The 21,999-nt window shown below is 40.4% G+C and overlaps 2 protein-coding genes and 1 pseudogene across 2 annotated transcripts; all 3 read right to left on the reverse strand.

Annotated features, from left to right (window-relative positions):
* Nucleotides 1–8,518: 8,518 nt before the first annotated feature.
* Nucleotides 8,519–9,478, reverse strand: LOC123642045 (olfactory receptor 52H1-like). The gene has a single exon (XM_045556973.1). It carries the CDS (start codon nt 9,464–9,466, stop codon nt 8,519–8,521), a length of 948 nt encoding a protein of 315 aa, XP_045412929.1. The 5' UTR covers nt 9,467–9,478.
* Nucleotides 9,479–14,075: 4,597 nt separating this feature from the next.
* LOC123641606 (olfactory receptor 52H1) lies at nt 14,076–15,140 on the reverse strand. The gene has a single exon (XM_045556489.1). It carries the CDS (start codon nt 15,100–15,102, stop codon nt 14,155–14,157), a length of 948 nt encoding a protein of 315 aa, XP_045412445.1. The 5' UTR covers nt 15,103–15,140; the 3' UTR covers nt 14,076–14,154.
* A 4,617-nt stretch (nt 15,141–19,757) lies between these two features.
* LOC123641916 lies at nt 19,758–20,680 on the reverse strand (annotated as a pseudogene).
* Between the last annotated feature and the right edge of the window lie 1,319 nt (nt 20,681–21,999).

Raw genomic sequence — 21,999 nt, forward strand, 5'->3', positions numbered from 1 at the left:
AAAACATCAGAAAGAGGGGATACCATTTTCTTAGCTAATAATTTGTTTATTTTTGACAATCAAATATACCTAGACTATTATTAAAGGAATCCTTAATGTGCTAATTGAGATATTAATTACATAAAGAACTAACTAGAGATAATCAGTGTCTCCCAATCATTAGGGACAATGGCCACTTTGAGAAGTGGTCCTCTTGGAGAAGAGGAAGAGGACCACTTCCACCAATGTCCTGCCCAGCCCTGGGGTGTCAGGGCCTGGAGAGCTAGTGTGTTTGATAGGTTTTGGTAGAGCATGAGCCCAAGGGAGCCTTGCGGCTGGTGGTCTGGACCTACCTCCCTAGAAAAGCTGATGATTTATTGAAGGGCTCATTCATCTATTTATTGATTCATTTAGCCATTATTTCATTTAATATATATTTATCAGTACCTACTATGTTGTCTATACTTTCCTATGTCATCCCATGTGATCTTATTATATATTTAATTATCCTCATCTTGCATATGGCTAAGAATGAGTCTGAGATGTTAATTCCTTTCTCCAAGGTCACTTAGCTTAAGTGGCAATACTAAGATTCAAACTGACTGGCTTGACTCCAAGTCTCAAGCTTGGCCAGGGTCATGCTTTAAACTTCCATGCAGGAAGTTAAGATTCTAAAGCCCAGCTGTAGAAGAGTTTGTCCTGGAGATAGGATCAGATTACAAGAAGAACCATCTTTGTGTTTCTATGAAATTAAACATTTCAGACAGTGGGTTTATGAAGGAAACTCAGGGCAGTCTTGGTGATACTTATCACAGGAGAGAAAAGTTGGCAAGTGACCCATCAGGCCTAGTCTAGGTTTGCTCAGGGGCCCACCTAATATACAGAGACGAAGCTGGGCTAGGATTATTAAAAAAAACCATTAGGGTAAGGTTAGGGGCCACACAGAATTAACCTGGTTGCAAAAGATCAGTCTTCCAGGACTCACCTGGCATCTACACTCAGAGGGGCCACCCAGTAAAGGGAAGAGGCTGGATGAGGTGCTGAGTCTCAGCCCCAGGCACCTGCCTTGTATGAGAAGCCTCTCCAATTGAGCTGCACCACAAGAGGTCTGCTGACTTTCCAGAGGCCTCCATGGGCACAAGAACCTAGAGGGGAGAGGAGGCAAGGTCTGAGCTAGGTGTAAAGCACACAGCCTGCAGAAAGCAGTATGAAAGCATAATGACCATGTGTGCATGGAAGTGTATGGCCCTGTACCTGAGTGTGTATACAGGTACACAAGCAGGTTGATTTTGCATGAATGGAGGTTAGTATGCATGTCTGTGCATATGAGTAGCCCCATGTATGAGCATACACCAGTCTTAGTCTACATCCCTCAGTGACACACAAAACAAGGAAATGAAAGATTTATTCTCCATCAAGATTTGTACTGTCCTCCCCTCAGCACACCAGAGCTAATGCTGCACTTCCAACCTGGTCTCTGGAGAGACAAGATCTTGAGAAATTCAGTCTGTGAACTCACCATGGGGCAGGGGCAGGCCAGGGTGTCTGAAGGCCCATTCTGGCTCTCTCTCCCTCTCACACTTGCTCAGTCGGCCTTTGAGGACATCCACCTCCTGGCACAGAGCACCGAAGCTGTGCTGGTCAGAGTCAACCAGGAGCTTGAGCGTGAGACTGGCGTTAGTCACCTGTGGACATGAGATGCCAGGGATGTGGGTCATGGAGTGTTTTTCTTTTTTCCCCCCCTCATCTTCTATGTGATGATTTCATGGATTATGGAGTGTCCTTAAGAACTGAACTCAGGCTGTCATATTTCTCAGCTCAGGGTTATTTTTTCCCCCCTGAAAGAAGTAATTTGGAAAGTTGTCCAATATGTGAGGTTAGACAAGACAGGAGGCTGTTGGGGGAGTGCTGTTCTATAATCCATCCATGTACCTGGTTCTGGAGTTGGTGGAGGAGCTCTCCAGCCCCACTATCTCCTGCCATGGCCTTAAGCTGGGTCGCCAACTCCCAAGGTCCCTCCAGCTCCAGGAGCAGAAGGTTGAAGCCTGGGGTCTCACAGGGAGAAGAGAAGGCACCAGGATTTCTGGACTCCAGCTTGTGGTTCATTTCCAGGGCCTTGTTATCTTCATCTTCAATGACCTGAGCATGCAGGGATGAGCAGGTAGTTCTCCCAAATGTCAACACCTCAGAGATCTCCAAATTCTGGCATTGGGCTCTTCCCATCCACTTGCATTCTCCAGGCCATACGGCCTACACAGCACTCTCATAGCTGTCACCTTATTTGCTTCCATTACTAGTCCTTGAGGTGGGCATTATTATTATCCCTATTTCAAAGCTGAAGACATTCATGTCTTTCTTTCACTGCAGGAAAATAATTCTTACCCTCACACCATGCAGATTCTCTCTTCCCTCCCCTGGACAGAGCCGCTCCTCAGGAGTGGCTTGGTAAGTGAGTGAACAAGGGACAGACCCAGCTTCCAGTCTGGTCACATCCCTTCAACCTTTCCCAGGAGCTCCACAGGTGAAGATTACAATAAGTGAATGACCTCATCACACTGCTGATGCGACACTTCTGTTTACTCATCTTTACCTACAGGATCAATTCCAGCTTGCCAGCTTGGCCCACAAGTCCCTCCACACAGTGTCCCTATTTTAACTCTTCAACACTAACTCATCCCTACCTCCTTTGTATTGGGCATGCCCCTTCTAAACCTCTGATTATTCTGTACCTGTGCCTAAATTGTCCTCTTCTCGTCTTCCAGTGGACTCATAGCTATTAATTCACCCATGAATATAGGAGGCTCCCCCTACGTAAGCCACTGTACTTTATTACTACTGCTCAGAAGTGGCCCATAGGGACAGACACCAGTGGAGTCTAGGAACACCACCACGAGGAACTGAGCAATGAAGAATGAGGAGGATAGAAGGGAGCAACCTGTGCCAACTGACTCCAGGGAGTTCCAGAGCCCAAGGAAATTGTAAGGGGTTTTTTCCTCCTCCCCTCACCTAGGGATCCTCAGACCAACAATGGGACACAGGGCTCTCATTCCACAGGGAATTGCCACGAGTGACCAAACAGTTGGCATCCCTGCATCTGGATGTCGCCTCCTCTGTACCTCCTCTACTCCTGGCATTACAGGAAGTAATTGTGACTCAAGCTTTGGTAGCTGCATGCCCCCCCCCACCATAACCACCAAAGCTCCTTGCACTGAGGGACTTGGCTCCCCCACAGAGAATGCACTCCCAGCCGAGATTGCCTCAGTCAGCATAGTCTCTGCAGCAGCACGTTATGGAGGGCACTTGCTCTGCAGGGACTGGGGCTTGGAGAGGAAGGCAGACAGGTGCCCACTCCCCAAACTTTATAGTGGTGCAGGAAGTCCGTAGCCCCTCCCCCTAACCATAGCAACTGGTAGAGTTCTCTGTGACAAGTAACCTGGTTTTACTGCCAGGAACATGTCTCCATCCCCAGCCAGCAGAGTAGCCTCAGTCTGTGATCCTCCTGCCCACAAGCATTTGGCACTAACAGGGTGGGGTGGGGCAGTGTGGGTGAGATCCCAGTTCCAGAGTCAGGAGACAAGTGAGAGGCTGTGCCCATCAGGAGGGTGTGGAGGAGCTCAGGAGAGCAGGGATCTGTGGGTGAGTTCAGTTTGGTATAAAAGCATGTTCTGGTGAAATACTAATAAGTACAGGCAAATTTTCTGGAGTAGTTAGCAAAATTAAAGAGCTTATGCCAGAATGTAAGTCAAAAGACTTACTATGAAAAAAAAAAGTCAGCTAAAATGAAAAATGTATTTAGTCCTGAAATAAGAACGGGAAATTATACACAGCTTAATGTGCTAGAACAAGATTATTCTCTTTCTTATGTTATAACATGAAAGTTGATCAAAAACAAGGAGCTTTTCCCTGATGAGAAACAATAGTTATTTAGGGAAAAATTTCTATTGCTATGTGTGAACTGTGGAAGGAACTTTTGGGTTTCTCCAAAATAAGAAACATTTTGGTCCCAACTTTTTAAGGATTTAAATTGTATACCCAGTTATTCTTATTTAGCTATCTTGTATTTTCAATATTCTCAATACATCATGCAACATGTTTTTCCATAGTAGATATACTTTAGAGGGAAATATAGAAGTTAGAAGTTTGGAAGATCAGGATTTCCAAGAATATTATGACATACTCCATATAATAATTATTTTAATAAAATAAGTGATGAACTATAAATCGCATATCTACAAAAACTTATCACTAAACAACTTATTAATTTAATAAAAAGTTTGAATTTTATTTTCCATTAAAAAATAATCCAGACATAGGATATGCAAGTATTCAGAATCTATTTGCTGTCATTGAAAAATGAATTAAATTTATAGAAAATATAGCATTGTTTGGCTAATTTTGAATAAAATATAAAAACAAATATTTTGAAAATGATGAAATTTCCTTAAAATCATTTCTTCCATTTCTGTTAATAGACCTTTGTAAGACAAATGTTTCTACTATGAACATTAGAAAAATAAAATCTAACCACAAAAAGCACACACAAAAATTATTTATATTTGCTGTCATTGAAAAATGAATTAAATTTATAGAAAATATAGCATTGTTTGGCTAATTTTGAATAAAATATAAAAACAAATATTTTGAAAATGATGAAATTTCCTTAAAATCATTTCTTCCATTTCTGTTAATAGACCTTTGTAAGACAAATGTTTCTACTATGAACATTAGAAAAATAAAATCTAACCACAAAAAGCACACACAAAAATTATTTAATCATATCTTATTGCCTACAAGAAGTGTTGTCATCAATCCAATCTGCATTAGATAAATTTACAAGCAAGATGTAAGCTCATTTGACACATTAAAACTTTGAAGACTGATATAAATGGTATTCCTTCAAAAGGTGTGTCTAGATTTTTAATATTGGGCTTGCAGGATTTTATCCATAATTTTTTGCTTAACTATAATTACGCAATGACAAAATCTCATGAAGTCCTCTACATTAGTCATCTATATGCCTGCACACTTTCAAACAACGTGTGCAATTTTTGTAAGTCTTTTATTTATTTCTTATGTTATGTTTATTCTGGTTATATTTATTGAATGATTTTTTTTTTTTTTTGAGACAATGTCTCACTCTGTCACCCTGGCTAGAGTGTTGTGTTGTCATCATGGCTTACTGCAACCTCAAACTCCTGGGCTCAAATGATCCTCCTGCCTCAGCCTCCTGAGTACCTGGGACTACAGGCATGGCCACCACACTAACTTTTCTATTTCTTGTAGAGTCAGGGTCTCACTCTCACTCAGGCTGGTCTGGAACTCCTGGCCTCAAGTGATCCTCTCATCTTGGCCTCCCAGAGTGCTAGGATTTATTGAATGATTTTTATGTCTTTTGAGAAAAGTAGGAAATGTGAGGATTGAATCTCCTATGGTTTTTTTTTTTTAATTTTTTCAGTAATTTATGTTACTGCCTTGTACAACATCATTAATCCACAGTTTCTGGAAAAAAAAATTTTTTTAAAGTTCTTTATCAGTAGTTTGAGAAGACCTGATGTAGAGTCCTTTCTCCACATGTTCACACACATGAATGCCCAATTTGTGGTTCAGTGATCTCCTTCTGCAGATGCATGAGCTACTGCAATTGTTCTGTGGACCCCAACTCCCCCTTGGATGTGTCCTGCCCAGTTGAAAATTGGAAATAAAGTAGTGGGAAGCCAATCTCACCATACAGTCATATCACATCCTTGAATTCAACACTACCAGAAATAAAGTTCATATGTTTATATCCACCTCTCTGACTCCTACACTTATCTCTCAATTATGTTTGCAAGAGAGAATAGACAGAGATGTAAGGTTAATAATTAGTCTTCAAATGCCAACTACAATATCAAACTATGAGATGCTCTATAAACCTCTTCTAGGTATGTTCCAGTCCATTGCCTAATTCTGCTAAACTTTGGCTTATGAGCACTTCCCACTGCCAATCCCTCTGAGTAATGCCATCATGAAAATGGATGATTCTTCCACCAATTTAGACATACAAACATTTGAAACACATGGTTTCCCACCTCAGCTCAGGCAATCCCCTCCGGTGGACAGGTCTCAACTCCCTATTCTTGAGGCTCAATTTCTTTGTGTTCTTCAACACACATACAGAAATGGGCTCTTCCAGAAAGCTTTTTGTGACTCCAAAGAGTGGTTGAGCATGGTTTCTTTGTGCTTCTCTAGCACCACACTCCAATCATTGCAATATATAAGACTGAAATTATCTGCATAAATGATCGATTTGTATGGTTTACTCTTCTTCCTTGTAAACAGTGTGTATACTTGCTCCATTTTTCTACTTTTAGTTTCTATGCACTTTCTTTCACATAGCATGTGCTTTGTGAATGTTACTGGACTAAAATTTTGATAGATGAAACATCTGTAATTTTATTTTAATAATCTAGGATGAAAATGGCAAATACAAGGCATAGAAACCTCAAACTGCCTCTTTTCTTCAAAGACATATATTGTAAATCTATTACATCACTCATTTTTACTAAGATCTACATGATTCTTCTGAACACAGAAACTACTCCTAATTGTCATGGACATATGACATAAAGCATACATGCAATATTTGGCCTAGGTACAAGTTGCAAGTATTTGGGTTAAGCTGGAGACAAATGGATGGGAGAGTGAGCAGAACAAAATCCAAGGGAATAAGGAAAATCTAAAGAATGGTTAGATGAGGAAAGTCCGGAAGAGAAGGTGGTAGGGACACATTCATTGATCCCTACAATCTGTAAAATACTGTACTAAATTCTGAGGGTGGGCAGATAAAAGAAGACACAATTACCCTATTGATAGAGTCTGTAGTATAAATTGGGAAATTTGCACAATGGGGAAATATATAGGATAAGACAGTTTATGTTGGGGAAAGTTGCCTGTTGAGTTTTGTATAATTATCAATTTTGAAAACAAACCACAACATGCAATTTTATTCATAGTCTAATAATGGCACAGGAAAATTTGCAACCTTCCTCACGAGAAGCACACATTGGCAGCCAGGACAGTAAATCTGAACCTGAGGAAAGCAAAACTGAGCCTAACCTCTTTTCTCCTTCCATGAACAGTAAAGAGGAAGGAGGATTTTAAGTTACAAAATGATGAACTCAAGTTTAAGCATGATGTGTCTGAGGTGAGAATGGCAGCAGTAATTACTAAAGATACTAACATAGCAGCTAATATTAGAGCAGCATTTACAATCTGCCAAGTACATGAATCTATTATTCTTTTAATCTTAGTACTTCACCTGTGAGCTCACAGTGCAAACACTGAAATGATCAGAAAGATCACATAAAATAACTGAGATACAACTTACCAGTTAAATAGTCAAGTAGCCATAGAAATAAACAAACTCTCCTGGGGAAGAGGGGAGAAAAATAATAGCAGACAGCCGGGCCAGAGACAGATGGCAGGACAAGAAAAAAGGGACAGAACAGGCAGTCGTCCCCTTGCTTTGTTGTGTTTTTCTTGGCCATTAGATTTTCATGGGAGCCATTCATGCATGTCAACACATAATCATGCATTTGAACTCCCACCAGGATTAAAGGAGTATATACTTTTAAATTAGCTAAGAATCTACTTATTTATTATTCCTTCAGCAAACTTTTAAAAATATCAGGGGCCAACCCATGTTCTCATGAAAATGAAAATAACCAGATGAGAATAATAGAGTACCAGAAAATCTCCTGGTATCTGTGACTGTTTCTAGCAAGCTGGCACAGAAAGCAGAATCCTCCTATACTCGTATGTGTCTTAATTTTATATAACTAGAGTTCATATAGAAGTAGAGGGCGGAATTGTGGTTACCAGAGGGAGTAGGAAGTGGATGGGGAAGGAGGAGATGTTAGCCAAAGCGGTCAAAGTTTCAGTTAGAAAAGAGAAATAAGTTATATTGATGTATTATTGTACAACGTGGCTACTATAGTTAATAATAGTGTGCTCTATACTTCAGAATAACTAAGAGTAGATTTTATATCTTCTCACCACAAAGAAATAAGTATGTGAGGTGATGGATATGCTAATTAGCCAGATTTAATCATTCCATCATGTATCCATGTATAATAACATCACATTGTTCCACATAATATATAATTATTGTCACATAAACATTATAAAAATAACTAAAAATAAATTATATGAAATTTTAAAGAGAAATAGAGTGCATTACACCGTATCACTCATTATAGCTGAAAATCACAATTTCCAAATTTTATTCCCTTTCCATGTAGAGTAACTCAGCTATCTGATTTCACCTCCTTCTTCCTGATTACATGATCATATCATATACAACCCCATGTTCCAGAAACAAAGAGGTCATCAAGGATTTTTTATAAATAGAAAAATCTCTGTCATATAGATCATGAATTTTACCTTGTGGAAAAAATCATCTGTAAGCAGTTCTCTCATTAAATAGCATTTGATTCTTCATTGCTGCTACATTTCTGTGCACTACAAATTTATCCGGGCTTTTCCATTGCCCAGTGGAACATCATTTCATACCGTTGGTAGAAAACAAATGTACGACTTTAACTCTGATCTTCTTTGTCTTCACACCATAAACAATGGGGTTGAGTGCAGGTGGGATAACAATGTACAGGTTGGCAAACATGATGTGGAAAGTGCGGGAGATATTGTGTCCAAAGCGATGGGCAAGGATGGAGAAAAAGAGAGGTGTATAGAACACGAGGATGACACAGACATGAGAACCACAGGTGCCGAGGGTCTTCTGGCGGGCTTCTCGGGAAGGGAGGCGAAAGACAGCACAGATGATGAAGGTGTAGGACACACCAATGAGGATCACATCTGAGGTGACTGTCATGACGGGAACACAAAAGCCAAACCAGATGTTGATGGAGATATCAGCACAGGCGAGCCGGGCAACACCTATGTGTTCACAGTATGTGTGTGGTATGATGCGTATCCTGCAAAAAGGCAGGCGTGTCAGCAAAAATACCACTGGCAGAATGATGCAGAAGCTTCGAAAGGCAATGCCCATGACAATCTTGATGATGGTTTTGGGGGTCAAGATGGTGGTGTACCTCAAGGGAGAACAGATGGCCACATAGCGATCAAATGCCATGGCCATCAGAATGGCTGAATCCAGGGCAGTGCTAAAGTGAAGGAAGAACATTTGTGTAAGACACCCTGGAAATGTGATTTCTCGAGCCCCCAGCCAAAAGATACTGAGTGTTTTAGGCATAGTAGTTGTGGACAAGATGAGGTCAGTCATGGCCAGCATGGAGAGAAAGAAGAACATGGGTTCATGAAGGCTACGCTCCACTGCAATAAGGTAGAGAAGGATGCAGTTTCCCATGACAGCTACGATGTAGATGATGCAGAAGGGAATCCCAATCCACACATGGAATTGCTCCAGCCCTGGGATCCCCATCAGAATGAAGGGTCCTGGGTTGTAATTGCTCAAGTTGAAAATGATCATGGCAGACCAAGATGGCACCAGTCTCAGGTCCTGGAGACAGAAGGTGGTAAAGAATAGTTAAAGAAACTAGAGTCACTGTCATTTCCAGCCAGTCATCATTATTAACTCCGAAAGACAGAGTGGCCATATAATTTACCATTCAGTGGGACTCGTTGGAAGCCCCAATTGAAGGTTGAAATTAATAATAATGGCAGCAACTTGCAAAAACCAAGATTATCACAGACACATCTGGATGTACAGTTAGTCTACCTAAAGAAAATTTCTTTCTCTTGGCCACCCGCTGTAGTTCACACAACTTCTCCAGGAAGCCTTCCATACTGGCCACACTCTTCATTGTACACTGTCCTCTAATACAAGTTAACAAAGTATAGGGTATATTTTTCACAGGTTAGTGGATTATAGTTTATACGACTTTGTGAATATCATTGCTCTAATTGATCTGCCATTGTGGAATGGTAATTTCTGCCCCAAGACAACTACTGGTTTTTCTCATGGCTACCTGATGACCCTGTCTCTTAAATTTGTGAGGTCAACCTCCTTCATTGCCATCCAAATCCTAATTCAGTTAAGCAAACACTAGTTGAGTTCCCACACTATGCTGGATAACATGTGCAATTCAAATTTGAATTAGAAAAGTCGCTTGTAGCTGAGACTCATGGGCCCTTTCTTTTCCAAAAAATTAGTCTTCTGGCACTCTGTAATTTTACACAAGTGTGTAATATCCTAATACTTTAGATGTATTACCACAATCAGTCAAGATTTCTGCCCAAAAGGATTGTTTCTTTGTGAATGCATATCTTTTAGATAGACACATTGACTCAAGATCCAAACTCTCTCACTTTCTAATTGTATAAGGCACACCATGATCTATACTTAAATTCTCTCATATATTTTGCCACCATTTATTTATTCACACATACTCTTGCACAATTACAACACAAACTTCACTCTCTCTCCCTATCTCTCTCTCTGTCTCTCTGTCTGCCACAAACACACACACACAAACACTCACACTCTTACACACACATGCCAAGGAGAATATTAACAAAATATTTCAGGAGTGGATTTTGTCACGGCCACGTGACTTTTAAACGCCTAAATCCTTTACTCTGGGAATTTTTCTTTTAAAGACTAGGTCTTATGAGGCCTCTCTTCCCTAGTATAACCCCACCACCACCCCATTGCATTTACACAGAGAGCTGTTTATATTCTTCAGGTAACCAGCCATGCAGCAAGGCCAGGGACTTCCATGATCAGTCCTAAGAAGAGGCTTTTCATGGCCATATGCCTCAAATTCTCAGCCTGGTAAGGCCAAAAACCATATTCAACCTTATCCCAACCCCTACTTTTTATATCATTCTTCTACCTGGTTCACAATACCTTCCATCTTGAAGATTTAGACTTAGTTTCTCCACTGTTCTGCTTTTGGCAAAAGAAACACATTATGCACTTTTTTTTTTTCTGATCCTATTTTATCTATAAGTAAAAACATCTTTCTTATAGCAGCCAAACCCTCCTTTACAGTGTGTCCACACTTCATGTGTTCCTGTTTCTAGGAACACAGACCAGACCTCACACAGCAGGTCACACTGCAGCCCCCATCTCCGGAGCATTCATGTTTTCTTGCTTGGTCATGTTCAACTTGGTTCCCTTGTCCACTGGGTACTTAGAATTCATCTATTGCTAACATGAGAGACCTGATTAGGTTGTTGCAACCTTTGTGTTGAAAACCCCTCTTCTAGGCTACTCACATACTCAAACATCATATGGCTTCAGCATCCTGAAACACTATACTTTCAATCATAGCTCTCCCAGCTTGTTTGAAGTCATCCTTTGTTGGGGAAAGGTCTTCTCTAGTTTTTATATTTCCGTGCACCCAAATACTAAGGTGTGCATGCAGTCATCCAACAGCATTCACAAACACCTGGGTACACACACAGAAAGGGAACTCTCAGACTTCTCATCTACAATCAGACATATCCACACTGTGCGACAATCTACAACACAATCTGTTTTTTTCTTTTCTTTGAAGAAGCCAATGCCATTAAAATGGATAAGGGAATAGGTATTAAATGAGGAAAATGCATTTCTACATTTAAAAAAATTTTTAAAAATGAACAACCAAATCAATGTTGTTCTTTTTTTGTTGTTGTTTTTTTATTTCAGCATATTATGGGGGTACAAAAGTTTAGGTTATGTATATTGCCCATGCTCCCCTAACCCCACGAGTCATAGTTTCAAGCGAGTCCATTCCCCAGACAGTGTGCATCATACTCATTATGTAGGTATTGATTGGATTTGTTTTTTTAAAAAATAAACAGCTATTGCACTCAATTCATGAATAATTAGAGATATTTAAGTATGAACTAGGTATTGATGATATAAAAGAGTTTGTGTTAATTGTATTAGGTGTGATTATGGCATTATGATACATACACACTTTCACATACACATATGCACAGATGTTCACAGTACCTTGAAAAAATAGTGACACAGAGTATGCTCTCTGGAACTCAGAAACCTAAATTCCAGAATTTAACTTAATACTCGTTCCACAATTTACTACTTTTGTGAATTTGCTCAAGCTACTCAAACTTTTTAATCCTTGGGTTCACAGGGCCCATAAAGTTAGGATAGGATATTTAATTTCTTTTAAAAGGAATTTATATCTCTAATTCTTACAGTTATTATTAAGACAAAAATGATAAAGACCCCAAAATAAGCTTTAATACAGTCTGGAACATAATAAGCACAAAACAAATTTTACCTCTTTTGATTATGGTATATTTTATAATGTTAGTATTATCATTAGCAGTCAGAATACACATGAAGGAGAGAACGGAAAAAGGCAGATGCATAAATGCTAACAAGAGCACCCCTGGGCACACACATATACTAGCACACTTAATTCTACCCTTAGGTCAGGGTTATGAGTTCTTGTCATATGTCTGAAACAGAATAGCCTGAACAATACTAACTGTGGCCATATTTTACCCAGTCGTGTAGTTGTGCATCATTCTAATCTTTTGGAGCCCATTCAGTGCAGCATACACACAAGTACTGGAGACCATGACGTTGGTTCATAAATGGGAGTTGCTCAGGGAAGAAGGTTATAGTGCCCAGTCCACATCCCCTAGGAAATACAGCCCTGGGCTTTTCACTCACTCCGGGTCTTTCTCTAAGCCTTGTCCCTATCAAACTCCCTCAAACAACCAGCACTCACCGAATCCTGGGGATCAGGCCTCAGGGAAAGAAGAGTGTGCTGACAGACACACAGAAAATCGGCCAGGGGACAGACACATGACCCAAAGATCAGAGCAGAGCAGAAAGGAAGAACTAGTAGAGAGCTTGATTCCCTGCCCATTTATTTTCTCTGACCATTGCTCAATGTGGGAAAACCTCTGTAGTCAGGGCCATAGGGACTCTGATGCCTCTCTTCTCACCCTCATAGGGAAAAGGTGGGGAAGTTTCTATTAACTCCGTCTATGCTTTTGGGTTAACACTGCCTCAGGATGCTTTATTTTATTTTATTTTGCATTTACATGTGAGCTGATGTAAGCCTGCCTATCATATGATCCAGGTTTCAAAGTCATGCCCCACATAGGAAAAAGGACTTTGGATAAGTTACTTAATCTCCATAAAAAGGTGCTTATAGAAGTACTTACCTTTCACAATTGTGTATGGATTGACAAATTAAGAAAGGGAAACTGCATTTGAATTCTTACCAGGATTAAGGAGTATGTACTTTTAAATTAGCTCAGAATTACTTATTTATTATTTCTTCAGCAAATTTTTAAAAATATCAGGACTGGGCCAATCCATGTTCTCAGCAAAATGGAAATAACCAGATGAGAATCAGACAATACCAGAAAATCTCCTGGTATCTGTGAGTGTTTTTAGCAAGGTAGCACAGAAAGCAGAATCCCCCTATTCCTGGATTGTCTTAATTTTATATAACTAGAGTTCACATAGAAGTAGACAGTGGAATTGTGGTTATCAGACTGAGAGGGCAGGAAGTGGATGGGGAAAGAGGAGACGTTACTCTAAGGGGTCAAAATTTCAGGTAGAAAAGATCAATAAGTTCTAGTGATCTATTATTGTACAGTGTGGCTACTATAGTTAAAAATAATGTACCATATGCTTCAGAATTGCTAAGAGTAGATTTTAAATCTTCTCACCACAAAGAAATGATATTTGTGTGAGGAGATGCATATGTTAATTAGCCTGATTTAATCATTCCATGATGTATGCACATTTAATAACATCACAATGTTCCACATAAATATATGAAATTATGTGTCACTTAAACATTATAAAAATAACTAAAAATAAATTATTTAAAATTTTAATAGAGAACTACAGCACATAACACCATATCACTCATTTTAGCTGAAAATCACAATTTCCAAATTTTATTCCCCTTCTGTTTTGAGTAACTCAGCTGCCTGTTTCACCTCCTTCCTGATCACATGATCATATCTTATACATCCCCATGTTCCAGAAGCAAAGAGGTCATCAAGGATATTTTTATACATAGAAACATCTCTGTCATATAGATCATGACACTTACCTGGTGCACAAAATCATCTGTAAGCAGTTGTCTCTTTAAATAGCATTTGATTGTTCATTCCTGCTACATTTCTGTACACTACAAACCTATCCTGCCTTTCCCACTGCCCAGTGGAACATCATTCCGTACCCTTAGTAGAAAACAAATGTATGACCTTATCTCTGATCTGCTTGGTCTTCACTCCATAAACAATGGGGTTGAGTGCAGGGGGGATAACAATGTACAGGTTGGCAAACATGATGTGGAAAGTGCGGGAGATATTGTGTCCAAAGCGATGGGCAAGGATGGAGAAAAAGGCAGGTGTATAGAACATGAGGATGACACAGACATGAGAACCACAGGTGCCAAGGGCCTTCTGGCGGGCTTCTCGGGAGGGGAGGTGAAAGACAGCACAGAGGATGAGGGTGTAGGACACAGCAATGAGGATCACATCTGAGGTGGCTGTCATGACGGGAACACAAAAGCCAAACCAGATGTTGATGGAGATATCAGCACAGGCGAGCCGGGCAACACCTATGTGTTCACAGTATGTGTGTGGTATGATGCGTATCCTGCAAAAAGGCAGGCGTGTCAGCAAAAATACCGCTGGCAGAATGATGCAGAAGCTTCGAAAGGCAATGCCCATGACAATCTTGATGATGGTTTTGGGGGTCAAGATGGTGGTGTACCTCAAGGGAGAACAGATGGCCACGTAGCGATCAAATGCCATGGCCATCAGAATGGCTGAATCCAGGGCAGTGCTAAAGTGAAGGAAGAACATTTGTGTAAGACACCCTGGAAATGTGATTTCTCGAGCCCCCAGCCAAAAGATACTGAGTGTTTTAGGCATAGTAGTTGTGGACAAGATGAGGTCAGTCATGGCCAGCATGGAGAGAAAGAAGAACATGGGTTCATGAAGGCTACGCTCCACTGCAATGAGGTAGAGAAGGATGCAGTTTCCCATGACAGCTACGATGTAGATGATGCAGAAGGGAATCCCAATCCACACATGGAATTGCTCCAGCCCTGGGATCCCCATCAGAATGAAGGGTCCTGGGTTGTAATTGCTCAAGTTGAAAATGATCATGGCAGACCAAGATGGCACCAGTCTCAGGTCCTGGAGACAGAAGGTGGTAAAGAATAGTTAAAGAAACTAGAGTCACTGTCATTTCCAGCCAGTCATCATTATTAACTCCGAAAGACAGAGTGGCCATATAATTTACCATTCAGTGGGACTCGTTGGAAGCCCCAATTGAAGGTTGAAATTAATAATAATGGCAGCAACTTGCAAAAACCAAGATTATCACAGACACATCTGGATGTACAGTTAGTCTACTTAAAGAAAACTGCTTTCTCTTGGCCACCCGCAGTAGTTCACACAACTTCTCCAGGAAGCCTTCTAGACTGGCCACACTCTTCATTGTACACTGTCTTCTGATACAAGTTAACAAAGTATAGGATATATTTTTCACAGGTTAGTGGATTATAGTTTATACGACTTTGTGAATATCATTTCTCTACTTGATCTGCCATTGTGGAATGCCAATTTCTGCCCCAAGACAACTACTGCCTTTTCTCATGGCTACCTGATGACCCTGTCTCTTAAGTTCGTGAGGTCAGCCTCCTTCATTGCCATCCAAAATCCTAATTCAGTTAAGCAAACACTAGTTGAGTTCCCACACTATGCTGGATAACATGTGTAATTCAAATTTGAATTAGAAAAGTCCCCCGTAGCTGAGGCTCATGGGCCCTTTCTTCTCCGAAAAAATAGTCTTCCAGCACCCTGTAATTCTACACAAGTGTGTAATATCCTAATACTTTAGATGTATTACCACAATCAGTCAAGATTTCTGCCCAAAAGGATTGTTTCTTTGTGAATGCATATTCTTTTAGATAGACACATTGACTCAAGATCCAAACTCTCTCACTTTCTAATTGTATAAGGCACACCATGATCTATACTTAAATTCTCTCATATATTTTGCCACCATTTATTTATTCACACATACTCTTGCACAATTACAACACAAACTTCACTCTCTCTCTTTCTCTCTCTCTGTCTCTCTGTCTGCCACAAACACACACACACAAACACTCACACTCTTACACACACATACCAAGGAGAATATTAACAAAATATTTCATGAATGGATTTTGTCACTCCCACATAACTTTTAAACTCCTAAATCCTTTTCTCTGGGAATTACTAGGTCTTATAAGGCCTCTCTTCCCTAGTATTACCCTCCCCCACCTCATTGTATTTACACAGAAAGCTGTTTATACTCTACATGTAACCAGCCATGCAGCAAGGCCAGGGACTTCCAGCATCAGCACTAAGATGAGGCTTCTCATGGCCGTATGCCTCAAATTCCCAGCCTGGTAAGGCCAAAAACTATACTCAACCTTATCCCCACCCCTGCTTTTTATTCTTCCGCCCAGCTCACAGTACATTCCATCCCCAAGACCAGGACTTAGTTTCTCAGTTCTTCTACTTTTGCCAAAAGAGACAGAGTATGCTTTTTTTTTCTGTCTGATGCTTCCTTATCTGTAAGTAAATACACCTTTCTTATAGCAGACAAACCCTCCTTTACAGTGTCTCCACATTCAGGTGTTCCAGGTTCTGAGAACACAGACCAGACCTCAGACAGAGGGTCACCGCCCAGCCCCCATCTGCTGAGCATTCATGTTTTCTTGCTTAGTCACTTTCAACTTGGTTGCCTTGTCACTGGTTCATAGAATTCATCTATTGCTAACATTAGAGACCTGATTAGCTTATTGGACCCTTCATGTTGAAAATCGCTCTTCTAGGCTACTCACATACTCAAACATCATATGGCTTCAGCATCCTGAAACCCTATACTTTGAATCATAGCTCTCCCAGCCTGTTTGAAGTCATCCTTTGTTCAAACATATGTGGGGAAAGGTCTTCTCTAGTTTATATATTTCTATGCACTCAAATACAAAGGTGTGCATGCAGTCATCCAACAGCATTCACAAACACACATGGACACACACACAGAAAGTGAACTCTCAGGCTTCTCATCTACAATCAGATATATCCACACTGTGGGACAATCTACAACACAATCTGTTTTTTTTTTTCCTTTTCTTTGAAGAAGCCAATGCCATTAAAAGGGATAGGGGCTCAGTTTCTCCATTTACTCCCTGTATGCCTCCCTTGACCTAACCTAGTTGTTGTGAACATTAAATGAGATAATATTGTAAATGCCTGACAAGGTAAGCACTCAATTAATTTAGCTGTTAATATGATGGTGATGAAGAAGGTGGAGGAAGAGGAGGACAAGGGGAAGGGGGAAAGGGAGGAACCAACATGATAAAATCACACCTCAGTGATGAATCTCTTTAGGTGGCTCTTAGAGTCAAAGGAATGAAGGAGGGCAGGAAGCCAGGACATGACTCGTGGGTAGCATTCTTGGTCTTGCTCTTGGGCAGGTGCAACTTGAGAGGTGGCACTGGGGATGGGATTATTTGGCACTTGAACTTGCTCTGCTACTCTCCTGGTTATCTCAGGCCACCAAGCAATTCCAAGTGCCATCTGGGACAACGCAACCGTAGATTCCAAGATTGTTGTAGATGATATCCTTGTACTGTCTGTAACATCAAATAGTTCAGGAATTCATTTCAGTGCATTTCTATGGGCAGTGTTTGAATTGGGGAATGAGGGTAACAATAACTCAGAATTATGCAGAGGATTTTCAACAACAAGGATGAACCTGGAGGACATTGTGTTAAGTGAAATAATCCAGGGGCAGAAAGAAAAATAGTGCATTTGTGGAATCTGAAAAAGTCAAACTCATGGAAGTGGAGAATAGAACGGTGGTTTCCAAGGGTTGCGGGGTCAGTGGGGATTGAGGAGATATTGGTCAAAGAATACAAAATTTTAGTTAGAAGGAGGAAAAAATTCAAGAGTTCTATTGTATGTTTCGGTGACTATAGTTAACAACAATGCATTGTATTCTTGAAAATCACTAAAAGAGTAGATTTTAAATGTTCTCACCACAAAAATAAGTATGTGAAGTCATGCATATATAAATTAACTAGTTTAGTCATTCCTCAATATCTACATATATCAAAACATCATGTTGTATACTGTAAATTTATGTAATGTTAAATAAACATGCAGATGAATTTAAAAAAAGGATAGGGGATGGGTATTAAATGAGGAATACACATTTCTACATCAAAATAAATTTAAGAAAATGAACAATCAAATCAATGTGGTTCTTGACTGGATTTGTTTTTTTTAAAAAACCCAGCTGTAGAACTCAATTCATGAATAATTAGGGTATTTAAATATGAACTAGGTATTAGATGATATAAAGGAATTTGTGTTAATTTTATTAGGTATGATTATGGCATTATGATAGATACACACATTCACGCACACACACACATACAAACAGATATGCAAAGATGTTCACACTATCTTGAAAACATAGTGACACAGAGTATGCTTTCTGGAACTCAGATAGCTAAATTCCAGAATTTAATTTAATCCTGGTTCCACACGTTACTACTTTTGTTAATTTGGGCAAGCTACTCGAACTTTTTGATCCTTGGGTTCACAGGGACAATAAAGTTAGGATAAGATATTAAGCCCATTCAGTGCAGCATACACACAAGTACTGGGGACCATGACCTCAGTTCATGAATGAGAGTTGCTCAGGGAAAAAGATTATAGTGCCCAGTCCGTGGCCTTAGAAAATACAGCCCTGGGCTTTTCACGCACTCCCTGTCTTCCTCTAAGCCTTGTCCCTATCAAACCCCTTCAAACAATCAGCACTCACCAAATCCTGGGGATCAGGCCAAAGGGAAAGAAGAGTGTGCTGACAGACACACAGAAAATCGGCCAGGGGGCAGACACATGACCCAAAGATCAGAGCAGAGCAGAAAGGAAGAACTAGTAGAGAGCTTGATTCCCTGCCCATTTATTTTCTCTGATCACTGCTCACTGTGGGGAAAACCTCTGTAGTTAGAGCCTTAGGGACTCTGATGGCTGTCTTCTCACCCTCATAGGAAAAACATGGAGAAGTTTCTATTAACCCCGTCCATGCTTTTGGGTAACATTACCTCGGGATGCTTTATTTGATTTTATTTTGCATTTTCATGTGAGCTGATATATACCTGCCTATAATATGATCCAGGTTTCAAATTCATGCCCCACTTAAGTAGGTTAAAGGACTTTAGACAAGTTACTTAATCTCCATAAAAAGGTGCTTACAGTAGTACCTAGCTCTTACGATTGCATATGCATTAACAAATTAAGAAGGGGAAACTGCTTGTGAAATGCTGTGTCTGTCAGCACAGTTTTTCTTTTTTCCCTTTTGCCTTATCCCCAAGATTCAGTGAGTGTTGGTTGTTGGAAGGGGCTTGACTGAGCTCAGATGAGGAGAGAGAGAGGGAGTGAGTGAAAATCCCAGAACTGTATTCCTAGGGGCCACAGACTGGCCCCTGGCGAAAATGCTGAACATAGTGGCAAACACATAGTGTAGATGAAAGATGTAGGGCACCTGTTACAGTGAAGAGCGGGGAGGCCCAGAATCTGTGTTTATAAGCTCTGCAGTGAATGTGTATGCCTCTATTTTTCACTGGAGGACCGGTATACACATGAATGTAAGCAGAAAAGCTGGAAAGCAGGAAAGTTGGCTAAAACTATCAGTGTTGACGAACATGTGGGACACCGGGAACTATTCCCACATCCCAGACCTCAGCCACCTATAATTAGGACCCTTTATGAAGGAGCAGAAGAAGGACTTTGTCCTGATTATCCTTGCTCTTTATTCCATACACAGTAGGGTTGAGAGCAGGTGGGATGATTACATAGAGGTTGGAAGACATAATGTGAAAGGTACAAGGGATATTGTGCCCAAAGTGATGGGGAAGGATGAAGAATGATGGTATATAGAATGTAGAACATGAGGACGAGGCAGACATGGGAACCACAGGTGCCAAGGGCCTGCTGGCAGGCATCTCAGGAGAGGAGGTGAAACACTGCACAGGAGATGAGGGTGTAGGAGACGGTAATGAGGATCACATCTGTAATCATTATCCTGATGGGAACACAAAAGCCATACCAGATATCAATAGAGATATCAGCATGGACAAGCCGGGCAACACCGAAGAATGACATGTGTCCTGTAGAAGGGTAGGTAATTCACAAGGAAAACACATGGAATGAAAACACAGAAGCTTCTCAAACAGATTCCTACGGCAATTCTGACAGTGGTTTGTGGGTTAGAACACTGCTGTATCTCAAGGGTGAGCAGTTGGCCACATAGCGGTCAAATGCCATAGCTAGCAGTATAGCTGAGTCCAGAGCAATTCTGTAGTGCAGAAAGAATAACTGGGTGGGACAGCCAGGAAAACTGAGTTTTGGGGACCAAACCAGATGCTAAGTGTTTGGGGGACACATGTGGTAGACAATATGAGGTCAGTGATGGCCAGCATGGAAAGGAAAAAGAACATGGGTGCATGAAGACTATGTTCCACCACAATGAGGCGGAGAAGGATATTATTGCCCACAATGGCCACAAGATAGATAAAACAGAAAGGGATGCTGATCCCAACGTAGTACTTTTCAAGTCCAGGATGCCCGAAGGGGTGAAAGGGACTGTGTTTTAGCTACTCAGGTTGTACGTGGCCATTGAGAACTGATGGACAGCTTCTGTGTCCTAGAAACAAGTTGTGTATAATGAATATGGGAAGATTGTATAGTAATTCTTCCTCTATCCCTTCCTCAGGGCTGGCCCTCCTCTTTCCTGTGATCTAGAAAAAAAATAACCTGTCATTACTGTTAAGAGCAATGCTCATCACTTTGAGAAAGATTGTCCAGACCCAATACTTCTGGTACTAAACACCCAATTATTCAGGAATCTTCTTTAAACTTCATAAAAGGCTATTCCCATTTTAATGACCCTGGGACGGTATAATTTTTTGCTGTATATATGTGAGTATAGAGAAACATAGTCTAACTACATGCGGGAATAGAAAGAAACTTTAAAAACTGGGTCACAATTGGGAAAACGAAATTACTAACAATTACAGACTCCTACTATGCACCAGGTTGTTACATAGTATTATGTTATTTAGAATAACCTTTTGAGATATGTTTTTTTCTACCCCTCTTTCTTTCTTTCTTTTTTTTAAAGAAATGGAAACTCTGGGAAGTAATGTTACCTAAGATCTCACCTTTAGTAGTCGGCAGAGCCAAATCATTAGATTCAGCAGCCCCCGCTCTTTCACGCTGTCGTCCCACACCAGGTGCTGCCTCCACACTGTTAGAGGCCAAGAATTTGGAAGAGGCCTGGAGGTGTAGAGAAGGATGTAAAGAAGCAGATCGCTGGGACTGCAATTTGTCCAGCACACACCAACCTTACCCCAACCGTTCTAACATCCCAGACACCGTATAGAGACCCTTAGGACTTGCAGACCAGAAGTTCTTTGAAACTGTGATGTTTGATACCTCACCGTGGAGAATGATGTGAGAAAGAATATGAGGCTCCGTCTCCAGTCCACCCTTAGGAATTAACGTGGAAATCTTCGTTATGAATTTGAGAAAATTGGTTCAAATGTGCTTGTTATAAATACAGAGGCGCCCTCTAGTGGAAGAAAAATAGAATTTATATCCTAAAAATCGGTTCAATTGTGCTTGTTATAAATACAGAGGCGCCTTCTAGTGGAAGAAAGATAGAATTTATGTTCTAAATCCTGCTTCATGATAAAAGCAAGTAAGCAAACTTTATAACAAGAGTTAATATTTTAGGGACGTATTTAATGTACTACATAAATATAAACATATTTACATGAAATGAATTTGTAATTTCCTTAAAATTCCTATGAGATAGGTGATACTGTTACCCACATTTTAAATATGCAGAAACTGAAGCAAAGAGAAGTAACTTTTCAAAAGCCACTCAGTGAGGAAATGGCAGAGCTGGGAGTCAGAGCCAAGAAGTCTTTTCCT

This window comes from Lemur catta, chromosome 7 (assembly GCF_020740605.2).
Source record: "Lemur catta isolate mLemCat1 chromosome 7, mLemCat1.pri, whole genome shotgun sequence".
NCBI lineage: Eukaryota > Metazoa > Chordata > Mammalia > Primates > Lemuridae > Lemur > Lemur catta.